At 46.2% G+C, this 21,171-nt stretch overlaps 1 protein-coding gene and 1 non-coding gene across 7 annotated transcripts in view; one reads left to right on the top strand and one right to left on the bottom strand.

Moving 5' to 3' along the window:
* Window positions 1-21,171, bottom strand: part of DNAH9 (dynein axonemal heavy chain 9) — a 392,319-nt gene that overhangs the window by 187,787 nt on the left and 183,361 nt on the right. For 5 of the 6 annotated variants that reach the window (XM_050919194.1, XM_050919197.1, XM_050919195.1 and 2 more), the window contains 3 exons: window positions 19,133-19,275; window positions 15,364-15,525; window positions 14,206-14,439 (listed from right to left, as the gene is read on the bottom strand). In XM_050919194.1, the coding sequence (XP_050775151.1) occupies window positions 14,206-14,439; window positions 15,364-15,525; window positions 19,133-19,275 (539 nt within the window). The remainder of the gene's footprint in view (window positions 1-14,205; window positions 14,440-15,363; window positions 15,526-19,132; window positions 19,276-21,171) is intronic. The other variant, XM_050919196.1, reaches the window with a different exon arrangement.
* On the top strand, window positions 1,305-1,376 carry TRNAQ-CUG (transfer RNA glutamine (anticodon CUG)). Its single transcript has one exon. It is a non-coding gene; the product is annotated as a tRNA-Gln (tRNA).

Genomic DNA, 21,171 nt, shown 5'->3' with positions numbered 1-21,171 from the left:
TTATGATCAGCTTTCTCTTTCAGCAGCTTATCCCCCTGCATTCCTGGGAAATACAGCATGTCTGTGCGGTGCATGTGTGCTTCATGACTGAGGCAGTGTGCCCTGTAACTCCCACAGCGCATGCTAGGTGCGACCATTTCAGTCTGGACATTTACAGACCACAACACAAAACACTTTTCAGCCTTAGTGATTAATATTCATTCATTTTCTCTCTGAATTACCAACTTCAATGAATATACACAGTCACTTTCTCCCAAGACCTCAGAGACCAGTTTGTCATTCAATTTACCCAATGAAAGACTGTTCATAACACCTGGGGTACCTCTTGACCTATGTAACAGTACTTAATACAATAAAAGTTAAGACCTTAGCTTTTTCTAATAATTCAGGGGTTCTCAAACTGGGGGTTCGGACTCTTCAGGGGGTTGAAAGGTTATTACATGTGGGGTCGCAAGCTGTCAGCCTCCACCCCTAAACCCTACTTTGCCTCCAGCATTTATAATGGTGTTAAAAATATTAAAAAGTGTTTTTAATTTATATGGGAGGGGTCACACTCAGAGGCTTGCTACGTGAACAGGGTCACCAGTAAAAAAGTTTGAGAACCACTGTAAGAATTCCATTTTTATAACAGAAAAGAGAGCACAATTTTTAACGCAATGTGATCACATAAGCTGCAGCTATTGGCATTTTGGATTAGCTTCAAGCAGAGGCTGTTCCTAGAACACTCTTTGTATTCCCATGCTGAGCAGTTGATCCATTTTCACCTCCTGTTGTTCTGTTGTAGAAGGCTATTTCCACCAGCACAAAGAGGAGATTGTAAATCAAAATGACTCTGAGCTTGCTGGGGTATGGAATCGCTTCAAGCAGCAAACTGAGCAGCATCTTTTTCTTCGTTGTTTAAATCTTCTGAGATTTGGAAAAATTGAAGTGTGAGGTTTCACTGATTGCAGATATGGCCTATGACCTCCTGCCCAGGATAAGTAACACTATACTGGATACATGTGTGAATAGAAGCTTTATGCAGTTTAAACGGCTATGACAAGACAAACAAGGGATTAACCTGCCAGCTCTACACAAGTCTTACAACAGTTATATAAAAGGAGCAGATGTATACTCAGTTACAGCATCTCTTGTGAGAACATTTCCAGACAAAATCTGCCTTAAACTGGAGTTAAGGCTGAAAGCACATAGAACTAATTGAAGGGCAAAAGTTTTGCAATAACGAAGGCAAGCAGTAGAAACTCTGGAAAGTCAGAGTTATGATTACACTCAAAAGAAACACAAATAGTTGAAAACACAAAGGTGGTTCCATGGTGTAATGGTTAGCACTCTGGACTCTGAATCCAGTGATCTGAGTTCAAATCTTGGTGGAACTTAAATTTTGGGGGTAGAGATAGTTCAGTGGTTTGAATATTGGCCTGTTATACCCAGGATTGTGAGTTCAATCCTTAAGGGGGGCATTTAGGGAACTGGGGTAAAAATTTGGTGATTGGCCCTGCTTTGAGCAGGGGGTTGGACTAGATGACCTCCTGAGGTCCCTTCCAACTCTAATATTCTATGAAAGGCCATTCTACTTAAGGTGAAGGGTATGTTTTAACATGTTAGCTAATGTTGTTAAATTCCTAGCATAGACAAGGCAAGTTGTTGTTTTAATGTCTTAACTGGTTGTAGTGAACCCTCAGTCTTCCCATAGAGTTTACCTTGTCCGGCTAACACAGGGGGTCGGCAACCTGCGGCTCCGGAGCTGCATACAGCTCTTTGGCAGCCCCCTTGCTGGCAGTCATTTTTTGAGGAAGTGTGAGGTACGGCTCCTGGCTGGTGGTGCAGCAGGGCTCTGACCCCACACCACTCCTGGAAGCGGTTGCCTGCTGGCACGGCTCTGCGCGCCCCTTGTGGGGAGGGCGGCAGCGGGTCTCTGGGCGCTGCCCGCACCCGCAAGAACCGCCCCCACAGCTCCCATTGTCCGGGAACCAACCAATAGGAGCTGTGAGGACAGTGCCGGGGGTGGGAGCAGCGCGCAGACCCGCCTCCTCCACCAGGGGTGTGCAGAGATGTCAGCAGCCAGCCACTTTCGGGAGTGGGTGTGGAGGTAGAGTCCTACTGCACCACTGGCCAGGAGCTGCCTGTGGTAAGCGCCTCCCAGCCAAAGCCTGTACCTCACACCCCCTCCCGCACCGCAATTCCCTGCTCCAGGTCATAATGCCCTCCTGCACCCCAATCCCCTGTCCCAACCCAGAGCTCCCTCCTATTTATATTCAAATTCAAACGGCAGAAGTCACATTAAAAATATTGGTGAGTAGTAATAACTTTAATATGTTCAATTATTATTAGCTGATAAATTCTGCTCTACAGGTAGCTTTGCATGTGATGCAGCTCTCAAAATATTTTGATCGAAGACAAAAACAAAAAAATGTCTCTTCTTCTTTGAAAGGTTGCCGACTCCTGGGTGCTAATGTGTTAAAATGACACCTTGCCTTGTCTACACTAGGATTTTGGCACATGTTAAAAATATACCTTTTTTCCTAGTGACAACAAGGCTGAAATGTACAGTTCAACAATGAATGTTTAACTGTGAAATGTTCAGTTTGTTCAGCGGAAACCATAATAGGAAAATGCACCAAAATAACATCACTCTTCCCCTGCAGTGAAGCCCTGGGTGAAAAAAACAAAACAAATGGAGACAGCCTTATCCATACATAACAAACAGTTTTATCTCATCAGGACTGCAAATGCTGGAATGCAGCACTCTTAATCCTGTACTGATTGGGCAAACTTCAGCCTTTGGTGTTACAATGCCCATAGAAACATTATTTATCTTCTCAGGCTATCCACTTCTCTTGCCTCCATTACTTCAATAGCCAAGCTTTACAAAATCCTGATTAGACCAGTGGTCTCCAAACTTTTTTGATCGTGCCCCCATATCAGTAAAAAATTTTTGAGCATGCATCCCCAATATATGTATATTTATTTATGTATAAATTATATACATGTACTACTATACTATTATGTACATTATAAAACATACACAAAACCAGAAATTAAAAAAGGATGAGATAAAGATGAAATAAGTATTTTAAAAAAATTATTAACGGTACAAAAAACCTTTTTCCTCTCACAAAAAATGATTATTAATAGTAATATTTTTCGTGAGAGCAGTGTGATTGAATATGCTTCATTATTGCTGAACATCTTGGTTTAACACTTTGTGATACAGCGATTCAAAGGTCTGGATTAGGGTTAGGGTGTGGGAGGGGGCTCAGGGTAGGGCAGGACCACCCAGAGGAGGGGGCAAGAGGGGCAATTTGCCCCAGGCCCCGGGCTCCGCAGGGGCCCCCACGAGAGTTTTTCGGGGCCCCTGGAGCGGGGTCCTTCACTCGCTCAGGGGCCCCAGAAAACTCTTGCAGGGCCGGGCCCCGGAGCTTCTTCCGCTCCCGGTCTTCGCCGGCGGGGGAGTCCTTCCGCTCCGGGGCGGAAGGACCCCCCACCATCGCATTACCGCCAAAGCGGGACCTGCTGCCGAAGTGCAACCCGGTCTTTGGTGGTAATTCGGTGGCGGGGGGCCCTTCCATTCAGGGACCCGCCGCCGAAGTGCCCCGAAGACCCGCGGCGGGGGCCCCCCGCCACCGAATTACCGCCGAAGAGCGGGCTGCACTTCGGCAGCGGGTCCCGCTTCGGCGGTAATTTGCCGGCGGGGGGCCCCTGCCGCGGGTCTTCAGGGCACTTCAGCGGCAGGTCCCAGAATGGAAGGGCCCCCCGCCGCCGAACAGGGCTGGCTCTAGACATTTCACCGCGCGGGGGGCCCCCTGCCGCTTGCCGGTCCCACGGCTCCGGTGGACCTCCCGCAGGCATGGGACCATGGGAGGCACGCCTACGAGAGGTCCATCGGAGCCGCCTGCCGCCGATGGCCCCAGGCCCCCGGAATCCTCTGGGCGGCCCTGGGGTAGGGTGCGGGGTCTGGGAAGGAGTTTGCATTTGGAAAGGAAGATGATATCTGTCTGTATTTGTGCAAGTTTCTTCATGAGGTTGATGGATTTCCACTCCATACGGCTAAATGCAGTGCCTTGCATGGTGTCAAGTATCAGAGGGGTAGCCGTGTTAGTCCACCAAGCATTCTCAAAACTACAATACCCGCACGAGGAAATAAGGAAACAGATCAACAGAGCCAGACATGTACCCAGAAGCCTCCTACTGCAAGACAAACCCAAGAAAGAAACCAACAGGACTCCACTGGCCATCACATACAGCCCCCAGCTAAAACCCCTCCAACGCATCATCAAGGATCTACAACCAATCCTGGACAATGATCCCACACTTTCACAGGCCTTGGGTGGCAGGCCAGTCCTCGCCCACAGACAACCTGCCAACCTGAAACATATTCTCACCAGTAACTGCACACCGCTCCATAATAACTCTAGCTCAGGAACCAATCCATGCAACAAACCTCGATGCCAACTCTGCCCACATATCTACACCAGCGACACCATCACAGTACCTAACCAGATCAGCCACACCATCACCGGTTCATTCACCTGCACATCCACCAATGTAATATACACCATCATATGCCAGCAATGCTCCTCTGCTATGTACATCGGCCGAACTGGACAGTCTCTATGGAAAAGGATAAATGGACACAAATCAGACATTAGGAATGGCAATATACAAAAACCTGTAGGAGAGCACTTCAACCTCCCTGGCCACACTATAGCAGACCTTAAGGTGGCCATCCTGCAGCAAAAAAACGTCAGGACCAGACTTCAAAGAGAAACTGCTGAGCTTCAGTTCATCTGCAAATTTGACACCATGAGCTCAGCATTGAACAAAGACTGTGAATGGCTTGCCAACTACAGAACCAGTTTCTCCTCTCTTGGTTTTCACACCTCAACTGCTAGAACAGGGCCTCATCCTCCCTGATTGAACTGACCTCGTTATCTCTAGCTTGCTTGCTAGCATATATATACCTGCCCCTGGAATTTCCACTACACGCATCTGAGGAAGTGGGTATTCACCCACGAAAGCTCATGCTCCAAAACGTCTCTTAGTCCATAAGGTGCCACAGGATTCTTTTCTGCTTTTACAGATCCAGACTAACACGGCTACCCCTCTGATACTTCTGAATTATTGCCTTCACTTAAACCCTACAGGCCAACATCACGTCTGCCATCAGACTGCTGACAAGCTCCATGCCAGTAAGACCCCTGTGCACTGCAACTGACACAACCTACAGAACACTGCACTGAAATCAGGCAGCCTGGATCCCTCAAGGTACATGTGCACCTCTCCTCATATCACAGTGATGGCTCTGCCAAACTGTTTCAAATAATCTCTCCGCCATTTAGCACAGTCACAGCTACCGCAATGAACATAGCTGGAGTGCATGCAGATAAGTGATGCAATTCAAATCTGGGACAAAACACAATGACACCTTCCCACAGTCCTTCTCCAGGCCTACTTATGATGGCATCAACACTACTTAACCATTCCCAGTGGCTACTGCCAGCTCCATGGGGCAGAGTTAAGGTTGTCCGGGGGAAGCATGTACCTTGACTCTTCATTTTCTGGTTTTCAGTGGTCTATGTTTAGTCACTCACCACATTCTGGAAGGGCATAAGGCAGCACTGGGCAACCTTAATTCTGCTTTAATTATGTTTTAGGGCATTTAATTTCTTTGGCTTTTCTCAGCATCCCCACTCTCACCTTCCAGTGCCTCTGACTCGTCAACAATAATTACACCAGCCAAAGAATGCACTGCAGCATGGTAGTCCCTTTACTACCCTTGCAATGTCTTCTCATCTCCTGTCCCTCTGGCTGTCCAGCATAGCCTGGTTCTCTCTCCTCAGACCTCCTCCCCATGGAGAGGTAGATCTTGGGATAGGACCAGCAGGTTGAGGAACTGGGGAGACAGGACAGGAACAGTGCAGGGACTCACATGGTGTCAGTGGGGGCATTTCTAGGAGAAAGGGGGACAGAATGGGGTGCATGGACGTGCAGGATTCTGAGTGCAAGATCTGAAGTTATCTGAGTTATCAGTGACTCCTTTTAAGAACCTTCTACCGTGGAGTTTGAAAACACTGACATGAAAACATTGACTAAAATGTCTTGGCTATTATACAGCCTTCTGCAACTAACGCCTTAAACTCTTCCCTGGGGGCTTCTGGCAATTTATCCACAAACTTATGCCATCCAGTTAACAAAGTTGTAGTTATAGAGCAATGCCTGCTGGTTCACAATGCACATCTGCCTGGAAGAAAAGGTATAAATCTTGCTCCCCATCAAGTCCATCCTTTTGGACTCTTTGTCCTAAGACATAGATTTATACCTTCCCTGTTGTGCCCTGTCATTCACTGCAGTTACCTCAGAGAGTTAGGGCCTGAGTGGGAGCAAAGGCCCTCAAAACCCTGCATGTGGGTGAAGTACCACTTCACTGCAAGCATTGCCTTGGGAGGCAATGAAGCAGGAATATTCCAGAGGGGCTCTGAACGCTCCAAGACAGACTGATTTATTGAGGGGGCTACTCTCCTAGGAGCTAATGATTGGAGATTATCCTGCATCTCATTCATAGTCTCTTGCAGAAATTCAGCCTGGATGCCTAAAGGTAGTGGTCATATGCCTAAGGTGGTCCTGATATGCCTTATAGTGCTCAGGCATTGAGGTAGAGTGGTTGGAAAAGATGAAGAAGCACTTTGCTGTGCCAATGATGGATCCTATTCTTGAACCACAAGATTCAGTCAAGATAACCCTGGAGGCCCACGGGGAACAAACTCAACGGTTGCTTGTAGCTGCTGTGGTTCAGGAATGGGAGCCACCAATGGGACCCATGATCTTGCTCTGGAGTGATCTTGCTCAAGAATTCCAAGGAGGCACTAGGAAAATGGATATGACACCGGTGGCCGGTCAGTACCAGGCCAAGAGCCCATCTCCTTTCTGCGGGAACAATGCCGACCTCGGAAGCAATATTGATTTGAGGATGGTCTCTGCTACCTATCAGGAGACAATAAAGAAGAAGACGACCCTGACCTGGATCTCTAGGAATCCCAGAGATTCTCTGGTGACAATGGAGCGAACAAACAATCAGACTCATCTGAAGCCCAACATGAGAGTGGCATCAGTGCTGAAGAGGAACAGAGAATTGGCACAGGTGGTCCCAAGCAAGACACACTTCAACCTAGTACAGGAGGAGGTGCTGGCACCAAGGCCAAGGACAGTTCTGAGATCAACGATGGGATGTGGAGTGGCATCACTTGCTGGTTCCAAAGGCGACCATTGATCAGACCAGGGCCTCAGTGCCAAAGCAGGCCTTGAGGCCTGCTCCAGAAGGTGCTGCTTCAATCCTAAGTTTCTTGCCACCTGAGTCCTCCTCTTGATGGACTTACAGAGGGAGCATCATTCCTCAATGTGTCCCTCACCAGACACAACAAGCACCTAGATGACCTCCTGAGGTCCCTTCCAACTCTGATATTCTATGATCACTGTTGGGGATGCCCCGCCCCCACAGGACAGACAATGCTTGAACTCTGGTGAGGGCACTACAAAGGGCAGCCAACTACCTTAACTGACACTAAACTAGACCTAAGGTACTACTATTAGCTAGAGGAGAACAAAACACTCTTAGAAAACTGAGACTGAAAACATGAGGTGAAAACCTGATGCCGAGCTCAGACTCTAGCTGCCAGCGGTGAGAAGGAACTGAGAGGTTTCGAGGCAGCACCATCTTCATATAGCTGGTGCGTGGCTAGGGCCACAGGGCACAAGCACCACCCCTAAGGGTACTGTTAGGCAAAGTTATCCAACCTTGGTGTGCTGGGCGTGTGCACCCTACATGAATGCCTGGCTGCATCTACTCAAAGAAGAACTTCTCTACCTGTCTCGCTTGGCTAAAGGCAACTCACTGGACTCTTGTGAGCCAGTCAAGGGCACAGAAGTAAGTGTTTTACTCATAACACACCAGAAGTGACGCAGAAGAGTTAGCGCTGCTTCTGGGTACAGTGAGACCTACAACATTAACCCTTCATGTGCCCGCCAGCACTGATGCAAGCATAAAAGATACATTTTTACCAGAAGATGGCAGAAAGGCAATGGGAGGAGGAAAAGGGAGAACAGCCCTCTAAGGCCATGTCTGGTAAGAGAAAGAAAGAGGTGTTGAGAAATGACTAAGTGAACACCCCAAGGAAATCTGAAAATTTTAGCATGCTCCTTCCCGATTATCATCTCAAGACTGATTAGATCAGCATGTTAGCAAAAAGATCCAAGAGTGCCTCAGCATAGACAATGAGATTATCAACCAATAGCAATACAGAGTGTGCAATCACCAACTGGGCTAAGAAATGGGAAGATTCTGTGAGACGCTTTTATGTGTTCTGGTTAGGCAGATAAGCAGTGTCTAAGGTGGAGGAGAAAGGAAAAGAACAAAGCAAGCCAGACATTCAAGGCAAATGCACTGTGACTCCCAACTGGGAGATAGGGAAGGCTTGACTATGACCAGGAACACAGGAAGAAGAATTATTAAATAACAGAAAACCTGGAGGGCAGGCTCCCAGCAGGCACATTTAATCTGAATGCCCATGCTGCGTTTCAAGAACACAAACACTGCATCACAAAGGTCAGCAATTAATTGATACAGCAGGCGAGACCTGGATCTAGAATTCAACAATGCAATTTTAACAAAAGTCATATAAAAAGTTAACTCGGCAACAGGGCTTTGAACAGACTTCTTTTTATTGGACATAGCTCTGAAAAATAAATTACTCAACCAGCAGACTTCTCCAATTTCATTAAGGTTTTCCTACCCTGGGAGCTAGCCTGTGACTTTTCTGGAAATGGAGGACAGTCATTGTCTGAAGTTTTGTTTAGTACATAAGCTAATGAAAGACAGCTACCTAAAACAGAAGCTAATCATGAATGCCAAGATTTCCAAATCCCAAAAGGGGGGAATTTTGAAACTAGAATGGCTAATCCAAGAAAAGATTGCAAGTGCCCAGGTTAAAATAAGTGTCTCATAGACTCATAGATCAGAAGGGACCAATATGATCATCTAGTCTGACCTCCTGCACAAGGCAGGCCACAGAACCCCACCCATCCAATTTTATAACAACCCCTAACCCAGGACTGAGTTATTGAAATCCTCAAAATTGGTTTGAAGACCTCAAGCTGCAGAGAATCCACCAGCAAGCGACCCGTGCCCCACGCTACAGGGGAAGGCGAAAAACCTCCAGGGCCCCTGCCAATCCGCCCTGGAGGAAAATTCCTTCCCGACCCCAAATATGGCGATCAGCTAAACCCTGAGCATGTGGGCAAGACTCACCAGCCAGCACCCAAGAAGGAATTCTCTGCAGTAACTCAGTTCCCATCCCATCCAACATCTCCCCGCAGACCATTGAGCAGACCTATCTGGTGATAATCCAAGATCAATTGCCCAAATTAACGATCCTATCATAACATCCCCTCCATATACTTATCAAGCTTTGTCTTAAAGCCAGAAAAGTCTTTTGCCCCTACTACTTCCCTCGGAAGGCTGTTCCAGAACTTCACTCCCCTAATGGTTAGAAACCTTCGTCTAATTTCAAGTCTAAACTTCCTAATATCCAGTTTATACCCATTCGTCCTCGTGCCTACATTAGTACTAAACTTAAAAAATTCCTCTTCCTCCCTAACGTTAACCCCCCTGATATATTTATATAGAGCAAGCATATCCCCCCGCAGCCTTCTTTTGGCCAGGCTAAACAAGCCAAGCTCTTTGAGTCTCCTTTCATAAGGCAGTTTTTCCATTCCTCGGATCATCCTAGTAGCCCGTCTCTGAACCTGTTCCAGTTTGAATTCATCCTTCTTGAACATGGGATACCAGAACTGCACACAGTATTCCAGATGGGGTCTCACCAACGCCTTATATAACGGTACTAGCACCTCCTTATCCTTGCTGGAAATACCACGCCTGATGCATCCCAAAATCGCATTTATTTATGTCCTAAGGTGCCACAACATATTCAATACCTATAATTAACTAGCCATTAACTGCCAGGCACCAAGAGCAGTGAGAACTACGTTGTGAATGGGAGCACAGGCCTGGATCCACAAAGGTACTTTGGCACTGAAGATCCAATTTTAGGCACCACTGTGGTCCACAAAACTCCCGCTCAGCTGCTGCCTAACTCTGCAGGCATCTACAAGTCACTCAGCACCTAAGTTTTCAGGGTAAAAGTTCTTGGCACTGATGTGTCCATCTTTGGGCAGGTGCACTGCTGACTGACACTAGGTCTCCAGACGCATCTCTCCCACATGAGCCCCAGAGCGATCCATAATGTGGGGAAGGATCAGTAGAGGAGCACCAGCTCTCCAGTGAGGCCCAATCCGGTACGCATGCTCAGAGCCCATGCAGATTAAGTCCCATTCAAAATCTGGCCAGAGAAAGCAAGTGGCCAATTTATAGCTTTTATCCAAGCGGTTAGAGCACTCACCTGTGACAGGGGAGATCCAGGTTCAATTCCCCCCTCTGTCTATGGAGGAGAAAGGATCTGAATAGGGGGGTCTCACCTCTCAGGTGAGTGATCTTACCACTGGGATAAAGTGATAATGTAGGTGGCACCATCACCTCCTCTTCTGGCCATTTTGGGTGCCACTAAGCAGCTGCCTAACTCATTCTCACAAGAAACGGCTTAGGCTCCTAAACTCCCTGACTCCAGGAGAGGGACACTCAGTGTCACAAAGCTTAAGTCCCTCTGTGGATCAGGACCATCACCCTTAGCCTTGAGGCACAGCTTGTTCCCTACATAGATGTCAAAATTCTTTTTCCCTGCTTAAAAAAAAAAAAAGCCTTCAAAATCCCATTTAATAAAAAAACACCAGACTACACACTTGAGAGGGACAGAGCATCTGCCCCTTTGCACTTGCAGTCCACTCTGCACAATAGAACTCATGTAATTTCCATTGAGGTCAGGCTGACATTTCCCAACCAGGCTGCTTGCAGTTGGCATCTACGTCCATCTTCAGGCATTTAAATAAGTGGACTGGTTGTCATCAGTGTTAAGTATCCAGAACTTGTTCTGAAGTCAGTGGCAGCTGTGACTGCTCAGCACCTCTGAAAATCAGGTCAGTTTTAGCTAGGTGCTTAATTTTGCACATCCAAGTTTGAAAACTGTGGTTTTAATGTCAGTCAACTCTATGAACAATCACTACTTGCTTCAATTCTAGTCCAATGTGAAATCAGCTTCAAGCTTAATGATAGCTTATCCCACAACACCAGAAAAATTGCAAGGAAAAGAGAAGGCAGGAGAAAGCCGTGCTGATCATTACAAGCTTCACATTTCATCCCAGACTCCTGGGACACTGCTGATATTGTGTTTGACCTTGTAAATAAATGCCTACTGAGACGTCTAGGAAACCGTTCCTAAAGTAGTAGGGGCTTCGGTGTTTGTTTTAGTATTAGAGTCTGCTGCCAGTAAGAAACACAGATGGGAGCCATCTTCTCCATCATTAAATGTCATAAAAACTGCAAGCTATAGATTACAGAAGATGCTTTGTCCCCAGATTGAGCAAGCTACACATAGGGCCCAATGTGTAAAAGTTGCTGAGTGCTCGCAGCTCCCTTTGACTTCCTTTGCAGTTATGGGTACTCAGCAGTACTGAAGATATAGCCCATAGCCTGTCTGCAGCAATCTCCATTCTCCATTGGGCACCAGAGGGAATGCTTCCATTACCAATATTGTTCAGTTAGTTCAAATGGAAAAGATTAAGCCTGCTGGTCCCTACTGGGGTTTTCTCAGTATCCCCCTCTTCCCCTCGTTCTACATTCTGGTTCGGGTGGCATCAAGTTGGGCCCATTTTTCTTAGCACAAAAAAGTAAATAAGAGATTCCTTACCCAGGTTAATACCCGGAAAATGTGATGGACATAATATTCCTGGAGTTTAACAAGGCTTTTGACACAGTCCCACATGACAATCTCATAAGTGAGCTGGAGAAATGTAGGCTTGGCAAAACTACCATTAAGTGGATACATACTTAGTTAAACAACCACAAAATGAGTAACTATTAATGGAACGATGTCAGATTGGAAGGAGGTCTCGAGTGGGGTTCCACATGGATCTGTTCCGGTTCCAGTGTCATTTAACATCTTTATTAATTATCGGGATTTAGGAATAGAGAACATACTGATCATATTGGCAGATTAAATAATGCTATGGGGAGGCTGCCAATATTTTAGAGGATAGAACTAAAATTCAGAGGGATTTTGATATATTGGAGAACTGGGCTATAGATAAAATTAAATTCAAGAAAGACAAATGTAATGTGCTACACTTAGGGAAGAAAAATCAAATGCAGAAATACAGAATGGGGGACAACTGGCTTGGCAGCAGCACTGCTCAGAAAGATCTAGGAGTTGTGGAGGATCACAACCTCAACATGAGTCAGCAATGTGATGCTGCTTCACAAAATGCAAAATGCAATTTTAGGTTGCATTAGCAGAGGCATAGCATGCAAGTCACGGAAGGTGACAGTACAGCTTTACTCGGCAATGGTTAGGCCTCAGCTGCAGTACTGTGTCCAGCTTTGGTCACCAATGTATAGAAAGGATATAGAGAAACTGGGCAGGTTACAGAGGTGAGTGCCAAAGATGATCAAAGGGATGGAATGCAAGTGATATGAGCAAAGGCTGAAGCCACTGGGCAAGTTTAGTTTGGAAAAGAGGAGATTAAGGGGGCACATGATAGTGGTCTTCAAATACTTGAAAAGCTCCCATAAAAAGAAGGAGAAAAGTTGTTCTCTCTTGCCACGGAGGACAGGACAAGGGGCAATGCGTTCAAACTACAGAATGGTAGATTTAGATTGAAACTCAGGAAAAACTTCCTAACTGTAAGAACAGTAGGACAATGGAACAGACTGTGTAGGGGAGTGATGGAAGCTCCTTCACTGGAGGTTTTCAAAAGGAGGAGCCATCTGTCTTGGATGGTTTAGTCACAACAAATCCTGCATTTTGGCAGGGGGTTAAACTAGATGACCCTTGTGGTCCCTTCTAACCCTATGGATCTATGATTATAATGAAGTGTAAAACAGGGTGGGTGGGAGGGATTTAGCAAGAAAGATAGAACTGATGATGAAATGGTTCCAAAGGAACACTGGGCATTTGATTGAAATGCAGTGCCAATTTCTGCAGAGTCGAGAGAGTTGCCAAATACCCAGAACAATATACAGCCAGTCATCATGTTAGCAGTTTATCCAGCTAGGTTCTTTACAAGTGGATTTCAGTCTACTGGGTTATTCAGGAATGCTCATTAACTAGGGCTTCTTAAAAATATGTATCCTGATTTGTAAGGGAAAATGATCCCATCATTATCCATTTTTATCACACATCCATGGCAGTATGACAAGACACAATGTGTAGCTGAAGCTGTACAGATGCAGATCTGGTGTAAGCAGTTGCAAAATCATTGAATTCGGCTCCCTTGACCTTACTCCAGGTCTCACTCTGGCCCAGACTATGCAAAGATACTATATTACGTGTAGCTGAGAAACAATTACCATAATTACATAAACCTACTTATCAAATTGATCTCTACTTGATTCTCTGCTTGTGCAGTGATTAGTTTAGAACCACAGCAGCTGGCTTTACACACACACACACCCTCACTCTCCCTCTTCCCCCCCCTCACATCCCTCCGCATGGAATAGAACAGGGGTCAGCAAACTTTCAGAAGTGGTGTGCTGAGTCTTCTGCTGAGTCTGGTATGCTGAGTTATATATTATAGATCTATAGAAAGAGACCTTCTAAAAATGTTATAACATTTTTAGAAGGTCTCTTTCTATAGATCTATAATATATAACTAAACTATTGTTGTATGTAAAGTAAATAAGGTTTTTAAAATGTTTAAGAAGCTTCATTTAAAATTAAATTAAAATGCAGAGCCCCCCGGATCAGTGGCCGGGACCCGGGCAGTGTGAGTGCCACTGAAAATCAGCTCACATGCTGCCTTCAGTACACGTGCCATAGGTTGCCTACCCCTGGAATAGAAGCTTGTCTCATCTGAGAATTGAGCCCAAGCCCTGGACGGGAGAGGTGGGGATTCTAAAGCCAGGATCCAGAACAGACATTCACTACCTGCATCCCACTTTTAATTTGCAGTTTTTCTTCCAAACTGGAGCATAGCATGCACTGAGGTGAGAAACAACTAAACAAATCAGCATTCAGACCAGAGACAAGGGAAGGGTCTTCTCACCTGTGCAGATGTGCTGTTGAGTTTCTGCAGGCCATTCTCCAGTCGCTCCATTTTTGCTGTCAGCTCCTTGCCTTTTTTAAATAACAAATTTTGGTAGAGCTTGATTTGCTCGAGGAATGACTTGGGTGTGGTGTAGTTATAGCGACGTTCATTGCTCAGATAAGACCGGGACATCTCATTGACACTTGTATGGACATAGGCCATAAACTTGCTTATTGAGACTTTCACTGAAAGCTGAAATGAAAGATGATATTTTAAACAAAACAAAAAGTAAGGAAGTCTATTAATCATTGCCTTCTACTACAGCACAATTGACTGTGTAGCATCTCATTTGAGCTCTTCCTTAATTTACTCTCTCTAGAATTTCTCCATTTGCTGTTACTTGTGCTCAACGTTTGAACATACTGTACTGAGGAATTTTTATACCATTCATTTCTGTATAACAACTCTCTTTTACCAATTAAATAAGAACAGTTCTGTAGAGACAGGAAAATACATGCTCATTAAAAGAGACGTTCTAGACAATATAACTCAACTAAATACTATGCAGAAAAGCTAAATGAATAAATCCATTTAGCTGTTAGTTGAGTATTAAGTAGACGTCAAACTGAGCTTCAAATGTATTTGCTCTTGAGAATACCTAAAAATTCTCAGACACATATGCAGCAAAAGAAGTATATTGCGAGGAATAATTATGCAAGTATCAGCAGAAAGGAACCCACTCTGGCTAATGTCCAGATTGATTTGTAAACCTCAGTTTACACTACCTGAGCCACCAACGCAATCCTGACACCTGAAGGATGTGTGTGTGTGTGGGTGTGTGTGTAAAGCTGTCTCAGAGGCTCTGCTGCAACATTACTTGGAATGCAGTCTGAATGTACTGCTTACGGTAATAGCAGGTTGCTGCGGAAGCTGGGTGCTGACTGCACCACTGTGACTGAGTTACAGCCCTCTCTTGCAGAGGACTTCAGGCTGGGCTTGGATGCAGCAGCTTCTCACTTCTGCGAATGAAGCCAAGGCTACAGCAGCTCATGACTAGCTGATGAGATCACGGTGAGTGCACTGGGGCACTCAGGGTCCATCTTGGGCTGGAAGGACTTGCAGCTGACAGACCAAGAGCTGCAGAGTCAGCGGGGGTTACCTCTGATGGAACCTCACCTCAATGTTCTCAGTTTCTTGCAGGAAGCGCAGGCTGACAGACTCCAATGCCTCTTGAGGCCACTCGTGGAACCAGTCTATCGCTGTGCAGTTCACCACAGCTGGGAATTTCCTGCTGCGAACTCTCAGCTTGTTACCAACGGGTGAGAAACAAAGAGCGACCTGAGGAGTAAAAAGAGGCAGGGCAGCAGGCGGGGAGGCACCCAACATAGCTGCAGTTTTTGGTTTTCCCTGTTGGGAGAATGACTCCCCAGGAGGATTTCAGAGTAAGATCAAGAGCCGCACCCAGAATGATCTTTTGAGCTTTAAGCCTTTACATCTTGGGCCGGTGCGTCTGCAGTTGGAAATTCCACATAAAACAACATAACCGAACAGCCAGCACTCCTTTCTCTCTGAAATAAAAACAAACTGCTCCCCTGAAGTGCTGCTGTTTTAATGCCAACAGACCCCAGTTGTCGGCGGGCAGGATTGAACCTGGGACCTCGGGAGTTAAATGCATGAGCATCTATTGCATGAGCTAAAAGCCATATGTCTGGTAGCTAAGGCTGTAAAGCAGACTCACTAATCTCTAAGTGGTCTCAGTGTCACTAGAGGGGACAGAGCACCACACCCAGGAGTTGTGGATTACACTATGGTTACAAATGGGCCAGAATCACCCTGCTGGTGGAACCTAGCAAACTTTCACTGTTACTCAATGCTGCATATATAGGGCCTGGCTCTCATTTATACACCACTCTGGCAGCATAAAGGGGCCTTGAAACGGCTGTAAATAGCTGTAGACCTAGGGTGTGGAGTGGTGGAAAGGGGCCTTAGCATCAAGGAAAATCAGGCCCTTTATCTAGTATGGCTTACTGAGTATTCTCATCTAACTGGCTTTTACAAACTCTGTCTCTCATGCACAGAGCAGTACATGCTCCAAGATCCTATATGTGTCTATCTGAGGCTATGAAATCCAGTCTTTAATAAAATGATCACCCACTACTTCAAAATAACACCAACAAACTGTTCTTTCTACAGCCTTAGATTTAGGCATATAGCCTCTGGCATTTGTCTGTGTTACTCTCTGTGTGCCAGGTAAAGCTCCGGGCCCCAACCCTCAGGTACTGCCAAGCTATGCTCCATTATTAATTACTGTTGTTGTTGTTGTTAAATATTTGTATGATCGTAGGAGCCCTAGTGATAGGCCAGAACCCCACTGCGCTAGATGCTGTATGCATAGGCCCTGAGTGGGGGGAGGCAAAATGGCTGTACATATTGACATTTGCTCTCTTCCAGTCTGCTGCTCGGTCTGAGATCCACTCCTGTGCTGATCAAACCTGTGACACTTGGTGTACAATGCATACTATAGTCTGCTTCTTGGCTTATTACACAGAGCATGGGTTTCCATTATTAAATGCAGTAAAGAATTTGGCAACACTTAACAGCTGACCCCAGAACAGCTGTTCCCTATCATGTTGTTAATGAGAAAGAACAAGGAAATGGAAGCAAGGAACCAAGTCTCAATGAATCAAAACAATCCTCCCTTCGTGGAAAATCCACCTATCCTTTGACCATAGGGTACATTTCCAGTGCGGGGCACTGGTCATGAGGGGATTCAGGTGGCCCAAAGGAGCCATAACCCTGCCACAGATGCCCCGCATAGATTCCTGTACCAGAGGGGAACATTCTGTTGGTGCAGCTGTTCCTCTACCTCCCACTTTCCTAGCCTAGGGGACGTGTCTGGGAGAGGGGGCCCTGGAGATATGCTCTACCATAGCAACCCTGCACTAGGGGCAGTTAAAGACCTCAAGCAGTGGCACTATTTGATGCTGCCTGTCAGGAGCTTCACATTGCAGAGGGGCTCGGGCTGGCCCTCAGGCATCTACGAGCTCTCTGATAATCCCCTTTCCTCTCCCCAACCCACTGGATCGAGCCTACATGCACAGCTGCCACTGACAAGCTGGGTGCCCAGTTCTCAAGCACCTCCCTGAGCACGTGACTCAGACACAAGCACAATGGTACAATACAGCCAAGGAGCTGGTTTACACCAACACATGTCAGGAAGCTCCTCACTCCCAGCCCTGTTTCATTGCCCTAGGGATGCTGCTGTACTCTAGCCTGGCTGTGTTCTCTGTCTCACTCTCTACTGCTGCTACCTGGTGGTGGTATCATTATTATTATTTATTACTATGACTGTTTCTGCAGAAGCACCAGATGGCCCAAGCTGAGATGGAGGTTTTATTGCATCAGGTGTGGTGCAAACACCTAGCAAAAGACACAGTCCCCACCCCAGAGAGTTTGTGTGTGGAGTGACACAGAGTGAGTCTCAACAGGAAGTGGGGCATTGAGTAGTTCCTGCAAGAGGTGTGCTTGCTTTCAACTTCCTGCTGCCGCTTAGCTCCTTATCCCACAGTGCTTTCTCTGGCAACTAGGAGGGCCCACCCTTTGGCAAGTCTTCAAACTGTTTTTTATGTATTTTAGCAAGTTCAAATAACATGTGAGTGAGCTTCCAGCGGCATGTCTCTGTGCTGTGCATGTTCTAGGATCCCCTGAGCTCCCAGTGCTTCTACCACCTGTCCTCTCCAAGTCTGATAGCTTAAACAAAGCTATACCCAAAATTAGGTATATTTCCAAAAGATCTTCTGCAACTTCTCAGGAACCATGTCTCCTACCGCAGGATGCAGTGTGAAATGCTGAGTGTGTTTGTTTAGTTGTAGCAAAGTCAATATCACACTTGTAATGTAAGGGTAGCCTCATCCTGACAAGGAAAAGACTCGCTCCTCCGGACAATAACAATGTTTGGCACTGATGCAACCTCTGCAGATGTAAAGTGATAATGAGTTGGAGTGAAACAAATTAATAAAAAAAAGAAAGAAGCCTTCCTATTGGGTAATAATTGGATTTATTGTATGATGACCTAATGTCCAACTGGAAGGCACAAAGGTTAAGGAAGTTACCTGATACTCTAGCAGGAGTAATTTTCCTATGCAATTCTACATCCCAATCAAATAAGAAACCTAGGGACATTAAAACCCAAAGAGTCTCAAAATGAATATAAGATTCCCACCCCACCCCCCATGTCAGACTGGGGTCTCTTTATTTATAAGACCTTCCAGATTTGAGAAGTTGTGCTGTAGGTAGAAGCAACACTTTAGCACTGAAATATCAAAACTCATCTCTAGGCTAGATGCCACGACTCTCATGATTGAAGACAACTGATTTGAGTTCTCATAGCTGCAAAGCATCAAGTTACCAGGCTTACATGTGGTTAAGATGGACTCCTTGGCCTTGATTTTCCAAGAAGCAGTCAAGGATTTAGCCATGTGACTCCAGGGCTAAAATCCCAATGTACCACCTAAAAAAAGGAAAGGTCTATGGTATTTTAGCAGAGGTCTGTGGGGAAAAATCACCATTTTGGGGGAGTGAGAGATTGTGTTTAAGTAAATATGGAGAAATGTAAAAAAATATATATGTTTAAGAAAATGTTATAAGTCACTGTTTGTCTTCTTACTAGTTCAATATGTTAAAAATAGTGGACAGCAATTCCTAATCATCATATTACTATACAAAAGTATGGGTGCAATGATCAGAGGTCGTATGTTCCTTCAATTGAAGTGCTGTTTGGTGATGTTGGACAATTCAGGTATTCATAGACTTTAAGGCCAGAAGGGACTATTAGATCACCTAGTCTGACGGCTTGTATATACAGGCCATGGAATTTCATTCTGTAGGGTTACCCCTGCATTGAGCCCGAGGGTAGGGATGCGAAGTCTCCTGGGAATAGTCTTACCTTTAGCTGTCGTCGAACGCGGTCTATGAAGAATTTCCAGCAGGTTTCCCTGGTGTCCACCAGTCCTTGGCTTTTGACTTCATTTCTCACACTGCTGATGATGTTTTCAACTTCATCATCAGGGAAAAGATCAGGAATTTCACCTGGGAAAAACAGGATCACACTTTTACAAACTAACAGGCAAACTGGAATTTTTACCTTGATGGTATAAGTCACGTGTGGAGCAGAGCTCTCATACAGACTAGGGCACTGGATTCCATAGCACAGATCCAAGCAAGCCTCTCATCAGATTGGAGATGATATAGGAGTAGGCCACATCTGCCCAGGAACAGCTGATTTACTGGCAATTAATTAAACCAACATTCCCACAACCTTAAAACAAGCAGAAATTGAAAGTACTTTCTAATCTCAGAATCAGGGTATAGCAAATGATTTGCTTTCTGATTTACTCTACTATTTAGATTTCAGTAAATCTAATCCCCAATATGCCTTATGCAACAGTGAATCATTTCAGTTTTGCAAAGTAATTTGTTACATAGGCAAGTTCCGCGGCTCTTCAAAAATGCCATCTGCAGCTGTATTCAAATAAATGACAGATCACTATGGTTAAAAAGTTAATGGTACATTCAGTTAATTGTCAACAATGTATGCATGCAAATAGAATTGTAGGGATTCCTTACTTTACTACTCCCTAATTTATCTCCTTCTGACCCCTGTCTGGACTGAAATGATCATTATCTTATCAGATAAAATCTGAGCTTTATTTGGTATTAACTGAGAGGGGAAACAGCAGGTGATCAGAAACCAGCAAAATGTTACTCCTCTTTATTAAGTTATGATGATAAATACAACAAATAAAACAAACATACATAAAACATGCAACCAATTAGAAGCAAGCAGCCAAGTCAACCAATCAGAAGACATCCTTTCCCACTGAGCTGCTACAGACATTGCCATGAAAAGTCACAAGTTACCTACAGTTATTGCCTCATTTAAGGTTGCCAGGTGTCCGGTTTTCAACCAGAATGGCAGGTCGAAAAGAGACCCTGGTGGCTCTGGTCAGCACCGCTGACCGGGCCATTAAACGTCCAGGCAGCGGAGCAGCAGGGCTAAGGCTGACTCCGTGCAGCTCCTGGAAGCTGCTGGCATGTCCCTGTGGTTCCAAGGCACAAGTGTGATCAGGGAAGCGCTGCACGTTGCCCCGGCCCTGAGCGCTGGCTGCGCAGCTCCCACTGGCTAGAAACCATGGCCAATAGGAGCTGTGGTGGCAGTGCCTGTGAGCACATGCAGTGCACACCGTGCAGAGCTGCCTTGCCGCACCTGCGCCTAGGAGACGGACATGCCAGTCACTTCTGGAAGCAGCGCAGAGCCAGGGTAGGCAGGAAGCCTGCCTTAGCCCTGCTGCACCTCTGACTGGTAGCTGCCTGAGGTAAGCGTCACCCGGCTGGAGCCCACACACCCATCCCAACCCCTTGCCCCAGGTTGGAACCCCCTCCCGCATCCTAACTTCCTCCCAGAGCCCGCATCTCACACCCAAACCACCTACCCCTGCCCTGAGCTCCCCGGAGCCCACACCCTGCACCTCAACCCTGGTCCTGAGTCCCCTTCTGCACCCAAACTCCCTTCTGGAGCCCGTACCCCCTCCCGCACCTCAACCCCCTACCCCAGCCCTGAGCCCCCTCCTGCACCCCAAATCCCTCATCTCCGGCCCCACTCCAGAGCCCACACACCCAGCCTCAGAGAAGGGGTGGGGCAGGAGCAGGGCCTCGGGGAAGGGGCAGGGCAAGGGCAGGGCAGGGGTGTTTGGTTTTGTGCGATTATAAAGTTGGCAGCCCTAGCCTCATGGGGTCTGAGATATCAAGGTATTTCCTTGTACCTAGAAAAGGGGATACCCCTGCATCCCCATTACCACATGAGGTAACTCTGGGGAAATACAGGCCTTCAAAAGCAAATGTAATATCATCCTAATGCCACAGAAACAGGATCTACCCCTTCTCCAGTCACTGGGGTCAGCAGGCCTTCTAAGACAGTGACACATA

Source organism: Gopherus flavomarginatus, chromosome 12 (genome assembly GCF_025201925.1).
Source record: "Gopherus flavomarginatus isolate rGopFla2 chromosome 12, rGopFla2.mat.asm, whole genome shotgun sequence".
Lineage (NCBI taxonomy): Eukaryota > Metazoa > Chordata > Testudines > Testudinidae > Gopherus > Gopherus flavomarginatus.
This window is presented reverse-complemented; position numbering and strand designations above follow the sequence as displayed.